Raw genomic sequence first — 17,778 nt, forward strand, 5'->3', positions numbered from 1 at the left:
GAATGGTACGTCTTGGCAGAGGAAGCAGAGATCGACATATTGAAGAGGCACCGCCGAGGAAAACAATGGAGCCGCTCACCGCCTGAGCTGACACGCGAACCAGTGAAACCATTGGCCACGGCCAAGAAGCAACCGGGGTGTTTCAAGTGCGGGAAAGAAGGGCACCGAGCTGTAGAATGCCGCTCAAGAGCCACCCAACGCAACCCAAACAGATCACCGGCCAGTAACTCCGGAAAGCCTCCAGCTAAGCCAAAAGAACCTGCCATGAGAATGATGGAAGCTGTGGAATCCCCCACCTCTGCTCAGCAGGGGGAAAGAACCCCAGCCTACACCGCAGGGCCGATGGACACCTCAGATGACAGCTCAGAGGGCGAACCCCTGGTAAGTGGACGCATCGCACCCATCCTCAAGACAGTGACTATATTCATCCCCCCCATGGCCGAAGCCGTGAGGGTGAGAGCATTAATAGACTCTGACTGCACCCGCTGCCTCATTAGCCCGACGCTAGTGGGGAACCTGGGCATTCCGTCGAGGAGACTGGAACAACCCATCTCATTTGGCCAGTTAGATGGGTCCATAGCAGGGGGGGTGCCAGCTACCCTAGCCACTTAACCCATACACCTCTCCCTGGGCAAACATGAGGAGGACATAACGTTTGTGGTGACCCCAGGCATCGAATGCCCAATGATCTTAGGGATGGAATGGTTACAAAAATGGAACCCCTGGATAAATTGGAGGACGGCAGAAATCAAATTCCCGAAGGGGGACCCTATGGACTTAAAATCCCAAGGGGGGCTACCAGAATCAAGAACAGAAAAAGCATCCATGGGAGAGGAAAAGGGACTACCAGAAATACCAGAGGAATACAGAGACCTTGCTGAAGTTTTCAGTGAGGAGAGGGTGGATGAGCTCCCCCCCCACCGACCCACAGACTGTGCCATTGAATTCAAACCTGGGGCAAAACTCCCAAAGCCAAAGGATGGCTTCTAAGTAAATCTATCTGGCACTAGATCAGGAGTCCCAAACTGCCTGCTGCCACCTAGTACCAGGCCATGGCCTGTTTGGAACTGGGCTGCATAAGCAGCAGGTGAACCACAAACTCACACAGCTCCATTTGCATGAGTGGTGGGCGCTCCTGCGGGAAGTTCCATTTGTGCAAGCAGCAAGCACTTGTGCTCCTGTGGGAAGCTCCATTTGTGTGAGCGGTTGGCGCTCACAGTTATCACTTGCATAAATGGAACTGCATGCGCAAGAGAACCATCCCCTCTCCCTCTTCCTGCTGATCCGCAAAGCCAGAAAGATTGGAGATTCTAAAGTAGATGGATTGTAAAGTTAGCAGTTTGTGGTACAGGTAATCCTTGTTTAATGACTGGTCTCAATTTAAGCCAGGAAACAAGAGAAGGGAAAAAGAAATAAAATTAGGATATACCAACAACCATTCATTATTATTTTCTATATTTTACTATCTTTGAATGCCATTCTTGTACTCACCATGTCCAGATGCTGATTTATATATTGCTCTTAGTTTTTTAACTTCTCAGTGTGAGGTTCCCATCAACTCTATCTGGTTCCAATCTTCTCAGTTTTCACTCCTCTCAGCATATTCTTTCATACCTTGTTGTACAATTTTGTTCTCATTCGTTCTCTTGAATGAACTAAACCAGTGGTTCTCAACCTTTTCTTCACAACGGACTCCCTGTAAATATCTACAGTATTGTGGCCACGGACCATGGCCATGGACCACCAAGACTTAAGATTTAAATCATAACATTTCTTTAAGCCTTCGTGGACCCCCATGATGACATCATGACCCTCAGGGGTCTGCGGACCACGGATTGAGAACCACCAGATTAAACCATTTCATATTGCTTGCTTTCTACTGCTTGCTCACTTTTGCATTCAGTCCTCATTCATCAACCCTTATTCTTGATTCCATTTTCTTGCTGTGTAACAGGTATCTCTTCCTACTACATTAAACTTACATCTTTTGCCTGACATGCTCTATTAGTGTTTCTGTAGTGAGAAGTGAGAAGCATGTTTTTATATGCAACTATTTTTGTTCCTTTAAATATTCATGTGTCACAAAAGAACCTAAATTAACAGATACCTTTCTATGAGTGTCTGTATATCTTAAACTTTCTACATCCATTCTACCAAATTCTACCAAAATTCCCTCTAGTTTTACATAATTTATGTTTGCAATCAGCCACTCAGTTTTCATTATCAAAAACAACTGTATTGCAAGTTTAAAGTGGCCTGTAAGTTTGACTGAATAAAGTAAATATGTTAACATTTAATATACTCATTTTCATCTTTAATCCTTTTATCGCATATTCTAATATTTACTGTGTATATTCACTTTTCTCAGCCAACAGCATGGCATTATCAACATACAAAAGTGTATACATCCTTAAGCAACACATGACTTAGGTCATTATAGATCATTTTGTACTTTTATCTATTAATATTAAGCAATTAAGCGGATATCAGATTTCATTGATGAATTTCCTTCTCCTGCTCACTGTTGAATAATTTTCTAACTATTCCATTTCTTATGCATGTTTCCATATTTATACTGCTTTTATATTATTTATTAATAGTGTTACTGATCAGCAGATGCAAATTACTGTATAGCATTGATAATTATTTCTATGTTTGAAAAAAGCATGTTTCTCCATGTTAATTCCATAAAGGTATAAAATTTTGGTAACAGCAGGTGGCAACATCTTGAGAAACTGATCTTGAGAAAGCTATGCAGGTTTAGATCAGGTTAGTATTTGAATGGGAGAAGTTGGTATGGTTGTAAACTATAGTAGATTGGGTAATTCAAGCGACATCCTGAAAAAAAGCAATGACAAAGCAGTATTGTTGCCAAGAAAACATGTCAGTCAGCAGGAGTCAAGCTTAGTTCAGGGGAATTTTATGATGGCTAAATACTTTAAGTATAAGTGTGTGTTGAGATATACAGTACATAGTCCAAGTGCTTGCTATTTAGAAAATAAGGTATTTATACCCACACAATAAGTTTATGCTTTTTTATTCTTCAGTTTTTAATACAAAAGTAAATACCCTTGCAGCAACTTGTTTAAGTTAGAGTTATTAAGTGTTTGTATTTTTATATGAACAGGAGAAAAGCTATTTCTGATTTCAGTTAAAAATATTTTACAGGAATATTTTCTATAGACCTAAAATAAGAATAGTTCATACATTGTCTTGGAAATATTGGCAACTTAATTCATGAAGTTATGTTTTGTATTTCAATCCTAATAAGATTTCACTATTTGGGAGCAAATATGCAGAGTACATCAAATTATCTGTGGCTTCTATCAGATATCCTGGGACAAGGAGCTACTGCTAATGTTTTCCGTGGACGACACAAGGTTTGTATAAAAATAGAATTCTGCCATCTGAAAAGATTTTTGCCTAGGCTCAACATACAATCTTTTCTTAATTTCTCACATTGAATGGCATTTATCACCTTACTTCAGTGGTGATGAACCTATGGCACGCGTGCCAGAGGCGGCACACAGAGCCGTCCCTATGGTACGCGCGGCATCGTCCCAGAGGGAGGCGGGGCCAAGCTGCTCCCCTCTGCCTCTCCACGTGCGCCAGCGCTCTCGCTCTCTTTCTCTCTGCACTGGGAGTCGGAGCAGCTGCAAGAGCTGGGCGGATCAGGGCTGGATGGTGGAGGCAGCTGCCTCCAGAGCGATTTTGTGGTGCCCCAGCGGCCCGATCTGGGCTCCGGAGGCCTGGAGAAGGCCTCTGCCGCCCGGATCTATGCCTGCAGAATGATTTTGCGCCCCCCCAGCAGTTCTGGGCGGCAGAGGCCTTTTTGCGGCGTCCCAATGGCCCGTTCTGGGCGGCAGAGGCCTTTTTGTGCTCCCCCCACAGCCATTCCGGATGGCAGAGGCCTTTTTGCGGCGTCCCAATGGCTTGTTCCAGGCGGCAGAGGCCTTTTCCAAGCAGCAGCGGCAGCATGATCCATGCGGCAGGTGTGGGGGGGAAGCAGCAGGAGAACGGCGCTCCGCGAGGGTTGGGTTGGACGCACGTGGGGCTGCTGCCTCACTTGCCGTGCTGTGCAGGGGCTGGGCTGGACTGGGCACGGGAGCCTCCATGCTGCTGCTTCCCCTGCAGACATTGGGAGTGCCCACTCCTTGTCCCGGGGCAGCTGCCGCCGTCCCATGCTCTCCAGCCTGTTGCCGGCCAGACGGGTGCGTTGAGCTCGGGCCTCGGGCAGATGGAGGCTGGAGGGGAGCGAGAGCCGCGGCTGCCTGGCTCCTCCACCTGAGGACACGTGCGGGGAGAGGCGCTGCCCGGCTCAGTAAGCTGCGGTTTGCTCTCAGGAGGAGGAGGGTGGGAGGAGGAGGGCTGGCCGGGGATGGGCACAGCGCTGCCCACGGGGGGAATTTGACCAGCCCCAGCCTGGAGGGGGAGAGACGGCAGTGTTGGAAGGGGGTGTAGCTGCCCCCTTCCCCCCCAAGCCATCAGCTGAGCAAGATATCCTCCTGCCCCACCCGCCAGAGACCCCCTGGATCTCCTCCAACCCTGCCCGGCCCCCACAGGCATCCCTCCCCAGAAGCAACATCGAGCTGGCCACGCCCACCCTGGCCACACCCACCCAATCTGCCATGACCACCATAGCCACACCCACCCAGCGGGCCACGCCCACCCGGTGATACATAAGTGGGTTTTGGGTTGCAGTTTGGGCACTCTGTCTCTAAAAGGTTCGCCACCACTGCCTTACTTATTAGAAGTGAAGCAGATGTGTCTTAATAATAGGGATATTGTAATATTTATTTGTCAGATAAATATTCCATGAAATATTTTCAAAAATGTCATTAATATTAAAATTTAAATGGACAGGAACAAATTGTTTTACAGAGATGATCATTTTAATGATTCTGGGCTTTTTCTAAATGAACCTAATGTTTCTTATAGAAAACTGGAGACTTATATGCTGTCAAAGTATTTAATAACTTTAGCTTCCTTCGTCCGGTGGATGTTCAGATGAGGGAGTTTGAAGTGTTAAAGAAACTAAATCACAAGAACATTGTCAAATTATTTGCCATAGAAGAAGAGGTAATTATTATGTATTGTCCATATATTTTACTAAAGAGCAATTCATGTTTTGCATTTTGATTGTTAGATTTCAATATGCCACTTTCTTAATTTTATTCTGAGATTCATGAGGACACGTTGAAATATAATAATGTAATGTTATGAAAATGAACTTAATCTCCCTGCTTCCTCTTCTGGAATGCCCACAAGAAAGAGATTAGAAAATTTGCACATGCTTTACATTGACTATAGATTAATGTATCTTTCATAGTCCCTAAACCAGGGGTTGGCAACCTTAAACACTCAGCTATTTGGACCCCTTTCCCACAGAAAAGAAAACACCGGGAGCCACAAACCCTGCTGCTTCCCTCCCCCAGCATTCCACTACTGCTGCTGCTTACCCTCCTCCCGCGCGGAGCACACTGCCGCTGCTTTCTTCCTTTACCTCCCCCGCACAGAGCACACCTTGCCGCCGCTTTTCCCTCCTACCTCCCCCACATGGAGCGTGCCCTGCCACCGCCGCTTTTCCCTTCTACCTCCCCTGTGCTGAGCGCCCTGCCGCTGCGGCTTTCCCCAGCAGCAAAGGTAGAGTTTGGGAGGCAGTGGCAGGGCATAGCCCAGGCATGGCCCAGCAGCAAAGCTCATCCTTCCCACTCAAGAGGCCCCCAGCGGCTCCTCGGCTCCATCTGAGTTGAAAGGCGCAGCAGCAAGATTGCTCTCAAACAATAAGAGCCGCGTGCGCTGCTCACTCATGTGTGCCCGCCTTATTGAGAGCAATCCCGCTGCTGCGCCTCCGCTTTCTTCAACTCGGATGGAGCAGAGGGGGGAGCAGAATGAGGAGGAGAAGAACGGTGAGGCTTTGTGCCAGCCGGCTGGCCAGGTGAGGAGTAGGTCGGGCGATGGTGGCTGGCTGGCTGGGGGGGATCATGACCACTGGCGGGGATCTGCCAAGCCTCATGGCAGCAGAATTGGCAGCTCCCCCCACCCAGCCCGTTTCCCCAGCTCCGTACAAGATGTTTGGCAGAACACCCCCCTGCGCCCCTGATCGGACCCACACAGCACCTTTTTTCCAGCTCCGACGCAGTCCTCCATCACTTCCTCCACTACCATGTGTAGTCTTACAAACAAAAGAAGCTTGTGGACAGTCCCACAAACTTCTTTTGTTTGTGGGACTAAAAAAAGTTCAATCAATTCCAACTTCACAAGATCTTTTTTTTTTTTGTGAGAACTTGGAATTGATTGATTGAACTTTTTTTTTTTTAGGTGGCGGAGGACTGGGCGCCACAGCAGAGAGATGAAAGAGTTGCATGCGGCTCTGGAGCCGCGGGTTGCTGACCCCTGCCCTAAACTTTGCTTAACAAAAGGAAATGAAATTTTTACATTGACTTTCTTTTATTAATCTTACTTAAGAACAATAATAATTTGGTTGGATTCAAACGACATGATAGTCTATCATAATATGAAATAAAATTGAAAGTTTCTCAAATTCAGAAGATCGAAAGGAGCTAGAGACACTAAGTTTTGTAATGCTAAGCCTTTTCTGATATTGTTTGTGCAGAATTACATGATAAAATTAATTACATTTCAGTTCATAATTAAATTATATAAATAGTCTTATAGATTTGGACATAGGTTAGCTCATTAATCTAAGGCATAATATATAGTTCACTGTATTTCTGATTTTGTAAAGTCTTTAATATAAATTAAAACTTTTTTCCCTAGACAACCTCTAGACATAAAGTCCTTGTTATGGAATTTTGTCCATGTGGCAGTTTATATACAGTTTTGGAAGAGCCATCTAATGCTTATGGATTGCCGGAAACAGAATTTTTAATTGTATTGAGAGATGTTGGTATGTTGACAGTTACATCATTAGATATATGTTTATTGTACTTGTTCCAACTTTTAACCTCCAATTATTCTTTTTGATTATTATTTTCATTTTAGGATTTATGGTCCAATAATACCTAAGGGCCTAAAGTTAAAATATACTATGTTGTCTAGTGTATGTATTCATCTACTTAACTTAATTAGAATATGCTTGATTTGTAAAATAACAATTTGAATACAGTTTCATTTAACTGCAGTGGGCACACATTTTCCAAGCTGTGTAACAGGAGTTTATCTCTAATATGTAAAACTACAAATAACATGTTCCCACAGTGGCCATGTACATTCTGACTCCGTTAATTTTGTTGCATCAGTTGTATGCCTCTTTTGGCAAAGCTGATGCAGACCAGGTTAGATATATTAGATAGAATGAATGCTATCTGGAACTACATTTTAAAAAATGGACTAAAAATGCAGCTAGTCCAAAATATGGCAGATAAATGACTAGAATCGAAATTATTATTATTCTGGGCCAAATCAGACTGCTGATCTTAAAAGCTTAATCAGCTCAGCAGAGACATTATTGTTCCATAAAACTGATTGGAAGGATTTGTTGTTTATACACAATGGTGAGATTCAAATAATTTAACAACCGGTTCTCTGCAGGGGGGAAAGTGGGGGGGCGCTGCCATGAGGCAGGTGGGGGAGGGGGCAGCTGCCCCATGCTTACCGTGTCGAAGGGCCTCCGCAGCCAGGCCTATCATACCCCAACACCTGTCACGCCTCGCCGGTTCGGTAGTAACTTCTCCCACTTTCTCCTTCTTTCTCCTTTGAACAACCCTTCGCTCCCATTGCTGCTTTTTCAGTCCCAGATCTCGGTTTGTCCGGAGCCTGTGCAAAGGGTTTTTGGAAACGAAGCTCCAAAGCGATTGGGTGGGGTGGGAACATTCCCTTCGCTTTTGGATTGGCTCGGAAATGGGCTGGAAGGAGCGGCCCAAGGACGCCAATTTGGCTTTGCAGCAAGCAAGGGGATTGGAAGCGCATGAATGCAGGCCAGTCTGGCATCTCAAAACACCGGGTCTTTTTCCCTGCTGCCGGATTTTCGTTGCCATGCTATTTAAGTTTCTTTAAAGATTACTTAATACAGAATGCAGATCCTTCCTGTTCTGCATCAAGTAAACTTTAAAGAAACTTAAACAGTATGGCAGTGAAAATCCAGCAGCAGGGGGAAAAAAACCCTCGGTCTCATGCATGGGGAGTCTGCACCGCCCACCTCCCCCTGTGCCTCTGCCTGCGTGCTCAGCCCGCTAAACCTCATTTCTAGCCGGGTGATCGATTTAGCGAAGGGACGGGGGGGGAAGGCGGGCGGTGCAGATTCTCCCCGTGTATGAGAAGTTGGTGAAGAAGGAAGGCAATCGGCAGCCCCAGCGGCAAGAAGGGCTGCCGAAAAGAATGAAGTCTCTGTGTGTGCCTGCCTTGCCCAAATAAGCCATGCTCTCCACGGCACACTATAGCTGATCCAAGGCGTGGAGAGCACGGCTGACGGGTGAGTTTGTAGCAGGCGCACACACAGATTCTGCTGTTTTCGGCAGCCCTTCTTGCCACTGGGGCTGCCGATTGCCTTCCTCCTCATGCACGAGAAGTTGGCGAAGGAAGAAGCAAGCGGCAGCCCCAGCGGCAAGAAGGGCCACTGAAAACAGCGGAGTCATGCGTGCCTGCTACGCACTCATCCATCACACACTGCTGTTTTCGGCAGTCCTTCTTGCTGCTGGGGCTGTCACTTGCCTTCCTCCTTCACCAACTCCTCATGCACGGGGAATCTGCAGCAATCCCCCCCCCGTGCCTTTGCTAACTCGATCACCCAGCTAGAATTGAGGGGTAAGAGGCTGAGCACGCAGGCAGAGACATAGGAGGTGGGCAGTGCAGATTCCTGCTAGGCACCAGGCCGGCTTTGGCGGCACCAATTTTCGCTAGGCTGCTGCTGCGGCGCGTGTGGCTCGGCTTCTTGTTGACTGGCAGAGGCATCCCGGCTCCAAGCCCTGTGGATCAAGGAATGTGTGGACAAGTTGCTGCCAGGCTCCTCCTGGGTTTCCATAGGTCCCGGATTCAGGCTGCCTCAGAGATGTGGCAAGGGTGGAGGTGCCTCCTGTTGGGTGCCGATTGCGCCAGTGCCGCCGCTTGCTGCATGAGGCTCTGGCTCAGCGCACGATCAGCACAATGAGCCTTGCGGCTTCCTGCCACGAGTGGTGGAACCAGTGTGATCGGCACGACAATCCTCACGACATGACAGGTGAATGCATAGCAGGCGTGCACACAGACTCCACTGTTTTTGACGGCGCTTCTGTGCCTGGCCAGCAGCCTCAGATCAGCTGTAGTGCGCTATGGAGAGCATGGCGGACACGGGGCAAGTGCGAGGTAGATGCACACACGGACTCTGCTTTTTTCAAGTGCCATTTTAACAACTGGTTTGCCGAACTGAAGATACATTAGGTATCGGTTCTGCCAAGTGCTTTTTTTGTAAAAAAAAAAAAAAAAAAGGTGCCAAAACTCACACATATCATACAACCCACCTTGCCTACCCTACAAGGTTCCATCCAAAAAAGGTGCCGGAACTCCGTTCTGGGCATTCTATGAGAAAAAAAGCCCTGGTTCTGCCGAACCGGTGCGAACCGGCTAAATCCCACAACTGTTTATACAGTACTAGAAATATATTTGAGAACCAGTTTGTTTAGTGATCAATGTTCTGGGATAAAAATCAGGAGTTCTAGTCCTGCCTTGGGCCCAAAGCCATCTGGGTGACCTTGGACAAGTCATATTCTCTCAATTCTAGACGCAGGCAATGAAAAACCACTTCCATAAAAATTCAAGAAAACTGCAGGAATTTGTCCTGGCAGGTACCTTCCTCTCCAAAAGATAGTTTCAGTGTACGATAAAAAAAGAGCAAGACTACTCTGAAAATATCTAGATTTGAAATTCTCTGCTTTGAAAGGCTGCTGAAGATGTTTAGATTTCTGTAAAACTTGGTTTACTTGTTATATGCTTTCTTTATTTTTCATTTTATTGTTAAAATGTGTGTACTGTATATTTATCATATGCAGAAGTCTTACAACCCAAATTGGCTTGCTATAATCTCTTGCAAAACCAAAGTTTTCCTTCTTGGCATTTATTCATGTTGAAATAAAATAATGGAAAATAAGATACAAATATCCTACAGTTGTAATATGGTACCATGTTTCTTATCAAGCCTACATAACTTTGCAATCTGCAAATATTTATTTTTAATTTATTGTTTATATTTAAGTGGCTGGTATGAACCATCTTCGAGAAAATGGAATAGTGCATCGTGACATCAAACCAGGCAATATCATGCGTGTTATAGGTGAAGATGGTCAATCAGTTTATAAGCTAACAGATTTTGGGGCTGCTAGGGAGTTGGATGATGATGAACAGTTTGTCTCTCTCTATGGAACAGAAGAATATTTGGTAAGCACAATGTTTTTTCTTTTGCTTAATGACTTCTAAATAGAAATTTTAATTAAACAGATTTTAGTTTATTAAACAAACCATAATTATTGGTTTGAAATAATACTATGGTATAATGGATGATTCACAAACAACAAGCCAACCAAAAGTTTTTAAAAGTCCGGGATCAAATCACACATCCTGAGTATCATATTTTAAAATGTACAGATCAATCAAAAAGGTGTTTTATGCAAAATTTATCACAACTGAAAGTCCAAACAAGCCTACCAAACATTCTACAAAAAAGTATCCCATTAAAAAAATCTCCCTCATTTCATTTATGTAGAGAAGAAAATTAAAAATTAATGTGAACAAATTTATTTTAATTATTCCTCCTTTTGACAAGATAACTGCTGTTAAAGATATACACTGGTAACTTTGTTCATATTAGAGTTTTAGTTTAGAAAACGTCTTTCAGGGTAAGTTGGTGATTTTATATAAAAGTCAGTAGCTTCTGTTTATGGCAAATCTTGTTTGCTTTATTTAATTTGTATTCTGCCATTAATTCATTTATGTGAAATAAAATACTCAAACCTGTAGAATTTCACCCAGTAGAATTTTATACTCTGTTTTACGGAAAATAGTATCTAGAAAGCTATGGTCTCTGGTGCTTTCTGTAATATATCCATAGAGTTTTTATATCGTGTATTGTTTCCCTCTTTGTACCTGAGCATCCTGACATGTATGAGCGAGCAGTATTGCGGAAGGACCACCAAAAAAAGTATGGAGCAACAGTTGACTTGTGGAGCATTGGAGTGACTTTTTATCATGCTGCAACTGGAAGTCTACCATTTCGACCTTTCGAAGGGCCACGTAGAAATAAGGAAGTGATGTAGGTAATTCAGAAGAAATGTTCTGTCATCAACTACCAACTAAATTGTCTACATGAAATTTGAGAAAAAAGTAGACAATTTCTAGAAACATTTTCTTTGGGGATTCTATTACATTCTTGTATTCTTACAATATTAAGATAAGATAGATAAGATAACCTTTATTGTCATTTTTTTACTGAGGGCACACTGGCACACATTAAAAATGAATTTCTGTTGCACACATAACACACCACACACACACACACACACACACACATATATATATACACACACACACACACACACACACATATACACACACACACATATATATACATATACATATACAGAAAGTTTTTTCGGACAGACCGGTTTGATTGATGCACCTTGGTATTTTGATTGCTATACTGCAGTTCTACCTTTGCCTTGCAGCCCCCCAAACTAGGGGCGTTAAGCAGGCTCAAGTCGCTACTGCGATACATTACAAATCCAAATTTCTTTTTTGTTGACAAAGAGTTAAAGAGTTAAATGGGAGGCTAGAATAGCTATTTCGAGATTATTTTGCTCTCATCAGCTAGCCATACCCTCTATGGGATTCGAACCAGCATGCAGGCTGCCCTGGTTTGGATATACATATACATATATATATATACATATATATATAAAATCTAAAACCACTTGATCTCTGGAACAAAAAACTTTTATTAATAACTAAGCTTTCGTCAAACCACTGTTGATGTTGTCAAAATGTGAGCTAGTATCTGGAGGCGCTCGTTCTTATAGCTGGTTAGATGTTAACGATCTAGTCATCGAGCGTATCACAGGTCTACCTGCCCCTCACTTTCCCATAGTTAACTGTATCGATCCTGGTTCCGCTGCGCTGGCCGGCATCTGCTTCGGTTTTGCCATTTTCCCTCCCGCCTGCCAGTCACGTCCATCCTGCAGTGCGCCGCTATCCGGCGTTGTAGCTGGATCACTCCTGTCGTCCCACCCGGCCATGCCGTCGGCAAGCTGCGCAGCCGCGCCAGTTGGTAGTTCTCCCACCATGTGCATCACACCGGTCACGTTGGTCTGCTGTCTTTCCCTTGATCTTGTGATGGGTCCCATTTGTACTTCCATATCTCCACTCATTGTGACACCCTGCCGTTCCATAGGTAAGGGACCCAGATCTTTTATCCTCCTACTCATCCGGAAGGGAGGTAGTTGACGGTTTGTTCGCTCTGATTCTCTGCGCGACTGTTCATGTTGTTTCAGCGCTTGATATAGATGACTGAGGCAAACAAATTGAGGATCAAATTGAGGATCCTCATTTTTTGCAAATGGAATTCTACTTACAAAATGTTTCCATTACAAGAATGAAAAATGGATCTGATTTTTACCGAATCTTTTGTCCCATGTTCTTGGAAAGCAGGTATGAAACGGAACAGGACATGATGTGGGGGCTGCAGATGAAAAAGAAATTGGTAGAGATTACCTCTTCCCTTCCTTTTAAGGCAGAGCTCCCTGACCTATGGGCCACAGCACACTACCTGGTCACGGTCTCTTGCCCACCAGGCCACGTGAATGGCTGGCTGTGTGCACGCACTCACCCCCCTTGCACTGGGGCTAGCCGAGCCGCAAGCCTCTCGCCGGAGCTAGCCGAGCCGCAAGCCTGGTGCTGGTGCTAGCTGAGCTGTGAGCTGTGAGCCGGCGCTAGCTGAACCATGAGATTCTCGCCGGCACTAGCCAAGCTGCAAGCCACACGCCAGTGCTAGCCAAGCTGCGAGCCACTGCTACCAGCCCATTTACGGAGTACGCATGCTCATGGCCCTTTTTGTGCGCACACGCACACAGCACATTTGCATATGTACACATAAGCACATAAAGGTGCCTGCCCCTCCCCAGAAAGGTTGGGGACCCCTGTTTTAATGGATCTCTGTGCACATTATAAATAGAAAGATCTCTATCATTACTGGTTATAATCCACTATAGAAGGGCTTTTCAACCTTTTCACCCATTGTACCACTTTTAGGATATGGCAACATCCGAGTACCACCAGTCGCCTAGCAAGGTGTCAAAAACTTGATGACCAAAAAAAAAAAAGGAAAAAAGTAATAAAGTACAGATAGTCCTCGACTTACAACAGTTCGCTTAGTGACTGTTCGAAGTTACAATGGCACTGAAAAAAGTGCCCCTCAAGCCACAGCCGAGCAAGACACCTGCCTGCCCACCCGGCGGCGCTCTTCCTCCTGTTTCATTGTGAGCATTTCTGTTGAGGATTGGCAGCGAGGGTGGGGTGGGGGTGTTTGGTTTTTATTTCCGTCTGTTGGGACACTGGGACCGTCATAAATATGAATGTAAATCACAAGACCCTGGAGATGTTGCAACATTCCAGCTGATCAGTGCTTCTTCTGGGCTCAGCAGAAGCACCAGGATCAATGCTGCTTTCCAGCTGATTGGTGCTTCTTCAGGGCTCAGCAGAAGCACCAGGATCAGCGCCAAGCTTCAGCTGGAGCCTGGCGCTGATCCTGGCACTTCCACTGAGTCCTGACAGTCCCGAAGAAGCGCTGATCAGCTGAAAAGCGGCACTGATCCTGGCGCTTCCGCTGAGCCCTTACAGCCCTGCAGCTCCAGCCATCTCTCGCTCAGGCTTGTGCGGTGCTGCCACCAGTTCAGCTCATTCCCCTCCCCCACTACCACATTTCTAGGATGGTCGCATACCACCTGCCAGGTGCCAATGTACCACAGGTGGTACCCGTACCACTGGTTGAAAAGCCCTGCACTATTGAAACATTATTGCCATTGTAATGTCTCATAGAAACGTGTTTCACTATCTGTATATATAAATCTGTTGAAAAAATTAACTTTTAAAAACTTTTTTAATTTTCAAGAAAAACACTTTATTCAAAATTTTAATGGTTCCAAATTTATACAGTTAAAAACTGTTTCCTGTTATAGTTGGTAAATGGTTCAATAACAATTAAAATGCCACTTCTTTAGAAATGTAATTAGTTGTTCTGAATTAGAAAGCTGCCTAAAGTTGCTTTGTAATTCACATTACTATTACATACTTTGATTATAGAGTATGTTTGCTGATTATGGTATTTCTTATATCTCAAAGGTATAAAATTATAACTGGAAAACCTTCTGGTGCAATATCTGGAGTACAGAAAGCAGAAAATGGTCCCATTGAATGGAGTCGTGATATGCCTGTTTCCTGTAGTCTTTCTAAGTAAGTTTTGTCAAACCATTGATTTGCTTACATAATTTAATGTTGATTCTTATGTCTCATAAGATATAATAATAATAATAATAATAATAATAATAATAATAATAATAATAATAATAATAATAANTTAATTGTTCTAACTGTCAGGAAGTTGCTTCTCTCCTTGATTAGTTTCCATCCGTTGCTTCTTGTCCTGCCTTCAGGCGCTTTGGAAAATAGCTTGACTCCCTCTTCTTTGTGGCAGCCCCTGAGATATTGGAACACTGCTATCACGTTCCCTCTCGTCGTTCTCTTCATTAAACTAGACATACCCAATTCCAGCAGCCGTTCTTTATATGTTTTAGCCTCCAGTCCCCTAATCATCTTTGTTGCTCTTCTCTGTATTCTTTCTAGAGTCTCAGCATCTTTTTTACATCGTGGTGACCAAAACTGGATGCATTATTCCAAGTGTGGCCTTACCAAGGCATTGTAAAGTGGTATTAATACTTCACGTGATCTTGATTCTATCCCTCTGTTAATGCAGCCTAGCATTGTGTTGGCCTTTTTGGCAGCTGCAGCAAACTGCTGGCTCATATTTAACTGATTGTCCACTAGGACTTCGAGATCCCTCTCACAGTTACTACTATTGAGCAAGGTACCCCCTATACTATACCTGTACATTTGGTTTTTCTTGCCTAAATGTAGAACCTTACTTTTTTCACCATTGAATTTCATTTTGTTAGATAGCGCCCAGTGTTCAAGTCTGTTCAGATCCTCCTGTCTTCTGGAGTATTGGCTATTCCTGCCAGTTTGGTTGCAAATTTGATGATTTCCCCATCTATCCCCTTATCCCAATCGTTGATGAAGATGTTGAAGAGCACTGGGCCCAGAACAGAGCCCTGGGGCACCCCACTAAACACTTCCCTCCATATAGATGCGGTTCTATTTAGAACCACACGCTGAGTACGGCCGGTCAGCCAGTTACGGATCCATCTGGTGGTGATGCTGTCTAACCCACATTTTTCTATCTTATCAAGTAGTAGGTTGTGATCTACTTTATCAAATGCCTTACTGAAGTCCAAGTAAATTATATCCACAGCATTCCTCTGATCCACTAATTTTGTCACTTGGTCAAAGAATGCAATAAGATTTGTCTGGCATGATCTGTTTTTGACAAACCCGTGTTGGCTTTTAGTAATGACTTTGTTTACCTCTAGGTGTTCGCTGATTCGTTGTTTGATTATCTTTTCCAGAATCTTCCCAGGTATTGAGGTCAGGCTGATAGGTCTGTAATTTCCTGGGTCCATTTTTTTTCCTTTTTTGAAGATGGGAACTACATCAGCTCTTTTCCAGTCCTCTGGTAGTTTCCCAGTGCTCCAGGATCTTTGAAAAATATAGTTCAGTGGTTCTGAGATCACATCTGCCAGTTCCTTGGGATGTAATCCATCTGGTCCTGGTGATTTGAACTCGTCTAGGCTGGACAGGTGCTCACTTACCGTTTTTTTGCCTATCTTAACTTGTGTTTCTATTCTGTTTTTTATGGCACTATTTTTGATAGGTTGGTCTGTTTTTTTCCCTTTGTGTAAAGACAGATGCAAAAAACGAGTTAAATAGTTCTGCATTCTCCCTATTGCTTGTCACCTTCTTGCCACTTTCACCCACTAATGGACCAATCATTTCCTTCACTTTTTTCTTGTTTTTTATATGTTGAAAGAAGCTTTTTTGTTATTTTTGACTTTGGTCGCAAACCTTAGTTCATTTTGAGCCTTAGCTTTCCTCACTTCATCTTTGCAGGCTCGGGCTATTTGCTGATATTCTTTATGCAGCCATGCTGGTTTCTTTTGAGAGCTGTTATTTTTCCTCTTTGTTGGTATTGTGCTAGACTGGGCTTTTATTATCTCACTTTTCAAAATTTCCCAAGCTTTCTTGAGTTGTTTTCCCCTTGAGGATTCTCATCCAACCTTAGGAAGGGTTCGGGAGAGATTCAAATAACTTTAATCGAGAGAATTTCAGGTTCTGAGATCAAACTGACACAAGATAACGAACACGAAGGTATTACAACTTAAGGTTATAACGTACTAGTGAAGGAGGGTTCCAAGGACACCGAAGTTGTGGAAGATACATTTCATCTCTGTTAGTGAGAATTAGATCCAAAATGACTAATCCCCTAGTTCCCGTCTCTTCTTTTTGGGAGACAAAGTTGTCTGCTAGGTTTGCAAGGAATCTGATTGATCTTCCACTTGGTGCAGAGTTTGTCTCCCAGATGATGTCAGGGTAGTTAAAGTCCCCCATTACTATGTGCTTCCTACATACCTTAGTTAACTGACTAGCAAATCTCATGTGAATATGAAAAAAATCTTGTGTAATTTTAGCAGTTTGGGGAATAGATAATGCACAGGACTTGAAATGACTGAGAATCCTTTCTTTGAATAATCCGCATTGCTGAGTTATAAGTGGAAAAGAAAATTCTAGTTTGTAGTAGGACTTAATTGTATTGCTTGAATATAAAAAAAGTCTTTGCATGGTAATATTTTATTAATTTATATTTATTATTGCAATTTATGTGCTCATAATTCCAGAAAGACTTTCTGAGCATTTGAGTAGAATGCTCATGTATAGATTACTATGACTTCCAACCATTCATTTAGTGACTGTTTGAAGTTACAGCGGCACTGAAAAAAGTGACTTATGACCATTTTTCACACTTAAGACATGATCACATGATCAAAATTTGGACACTTGGCAACTGGCATATATTTATGACAGTTGCAGTGTGCCGGGGTCATGTGATTAACTTTTGCAACCTTTTGACAAGCAAAATCAATGGGGAAGCCAGATTCACTTATTACCTGTGTTACTAACTTATCAACTGCAGTGATTCACTTAACAACTAGCAAGAAAGCTCGTAAAATGGGGCAAAATTTACTTAACTGTCATGCTTAGCAATAGAAATTTTGGGCTCAATTATGATCGTAAATCAAGGACTACTTATATAATAAAAATTAGTATATTTAAGTTTGGCTGAAACAGAAAGAATGCCATGATACTTTATCCAATATAATATTTGTTTTCTATGTAACCTTTTAGGGGATTGCAGGTGCTGCTTACACCTGTCCTTGCGAATATTCTTGAAGCGGATCAAGAAAAATGTTGGGGATTTGATCAGTTTTTTGCAGAGACGAGTGACATACTTCATCGGATAATTATTCATGTCTTCTCTCTTCAACAAATGACTGCACACAAAATTTATATTCACAATCATAATAAGTAAGTGTTTCTATAATTTTATTTTCATAAGTCAACTAGGTCTATGATTTGTTTGCCTTTAAATAGATTTTTTCCCCTCTTACCTCTGGCTGTTTTAATGGA

General features: G+C 43.5%; 1 protein-coding gene across 1 annotated transcript in view; it reads left to right on the forward strand.

The window, feature by feature from the left end:
- The first annotated feature begins 3,278 nt into the window (after nucleotides 1-3,278).
- Nucleotides 3,279-17,778, forward strand: part of TBK1 (TANK binding kinase 1) — a 29,195-nt gene continuing 14,695 nt past the window's right edge. Inside the window, exons 1-7 of the mRNA XM_015820809.1 lie at nucleotides 3,279-3,380; nucleotides 4,939-5,079; nucleotides 6,781-6,910; nucleotides 10,190-10,371; nucleotides 11,082-11,242; nucleotides 14,323-14,433; nucleotides 17,497-17,676. Coding sequence (XP_015676295.1) covers nucleotides 3,294-3,380; nucleotides 4,939-5,079; nucleotides 6,781-6,910; nucleotides 10,190-10,371; nucleotides 11,082-11,242; nucleotides 14,323-14,433; nucleotides 17,497-17,676 — 992 coding nt within the window. The 5' untranslated portion in view covers nucleotides 3,279-3,293. The remainder of the gene's footprint in view (nucleotides 3,381-4,938; nucleotides 5,080-6,780; nucleotides 6,911-10,189; nucleotides 10,372-11,081; nucleotides 11,243-14,322; nucleotides 14,434-17,496; nucleotides 17,677-17,778) is intronic.

This window comes from Protobothrops mucrosquamatus, unplaced genomic scaffold (genome assembly GCF_001527695.2).
Source record: "Protobothrops mucrosquamatus isolate PMUCROS unplaced genomic scaffold, P.Mucros_1.0 scaffold_156, whole genome shotgun sequence".
Lineage (NCBI taxonomy): Eukaryota > Metazoa > Chordata > Lepidosauria > Squamata > Viperidae > Protobothrops > Protobothrops mucrosquamatus.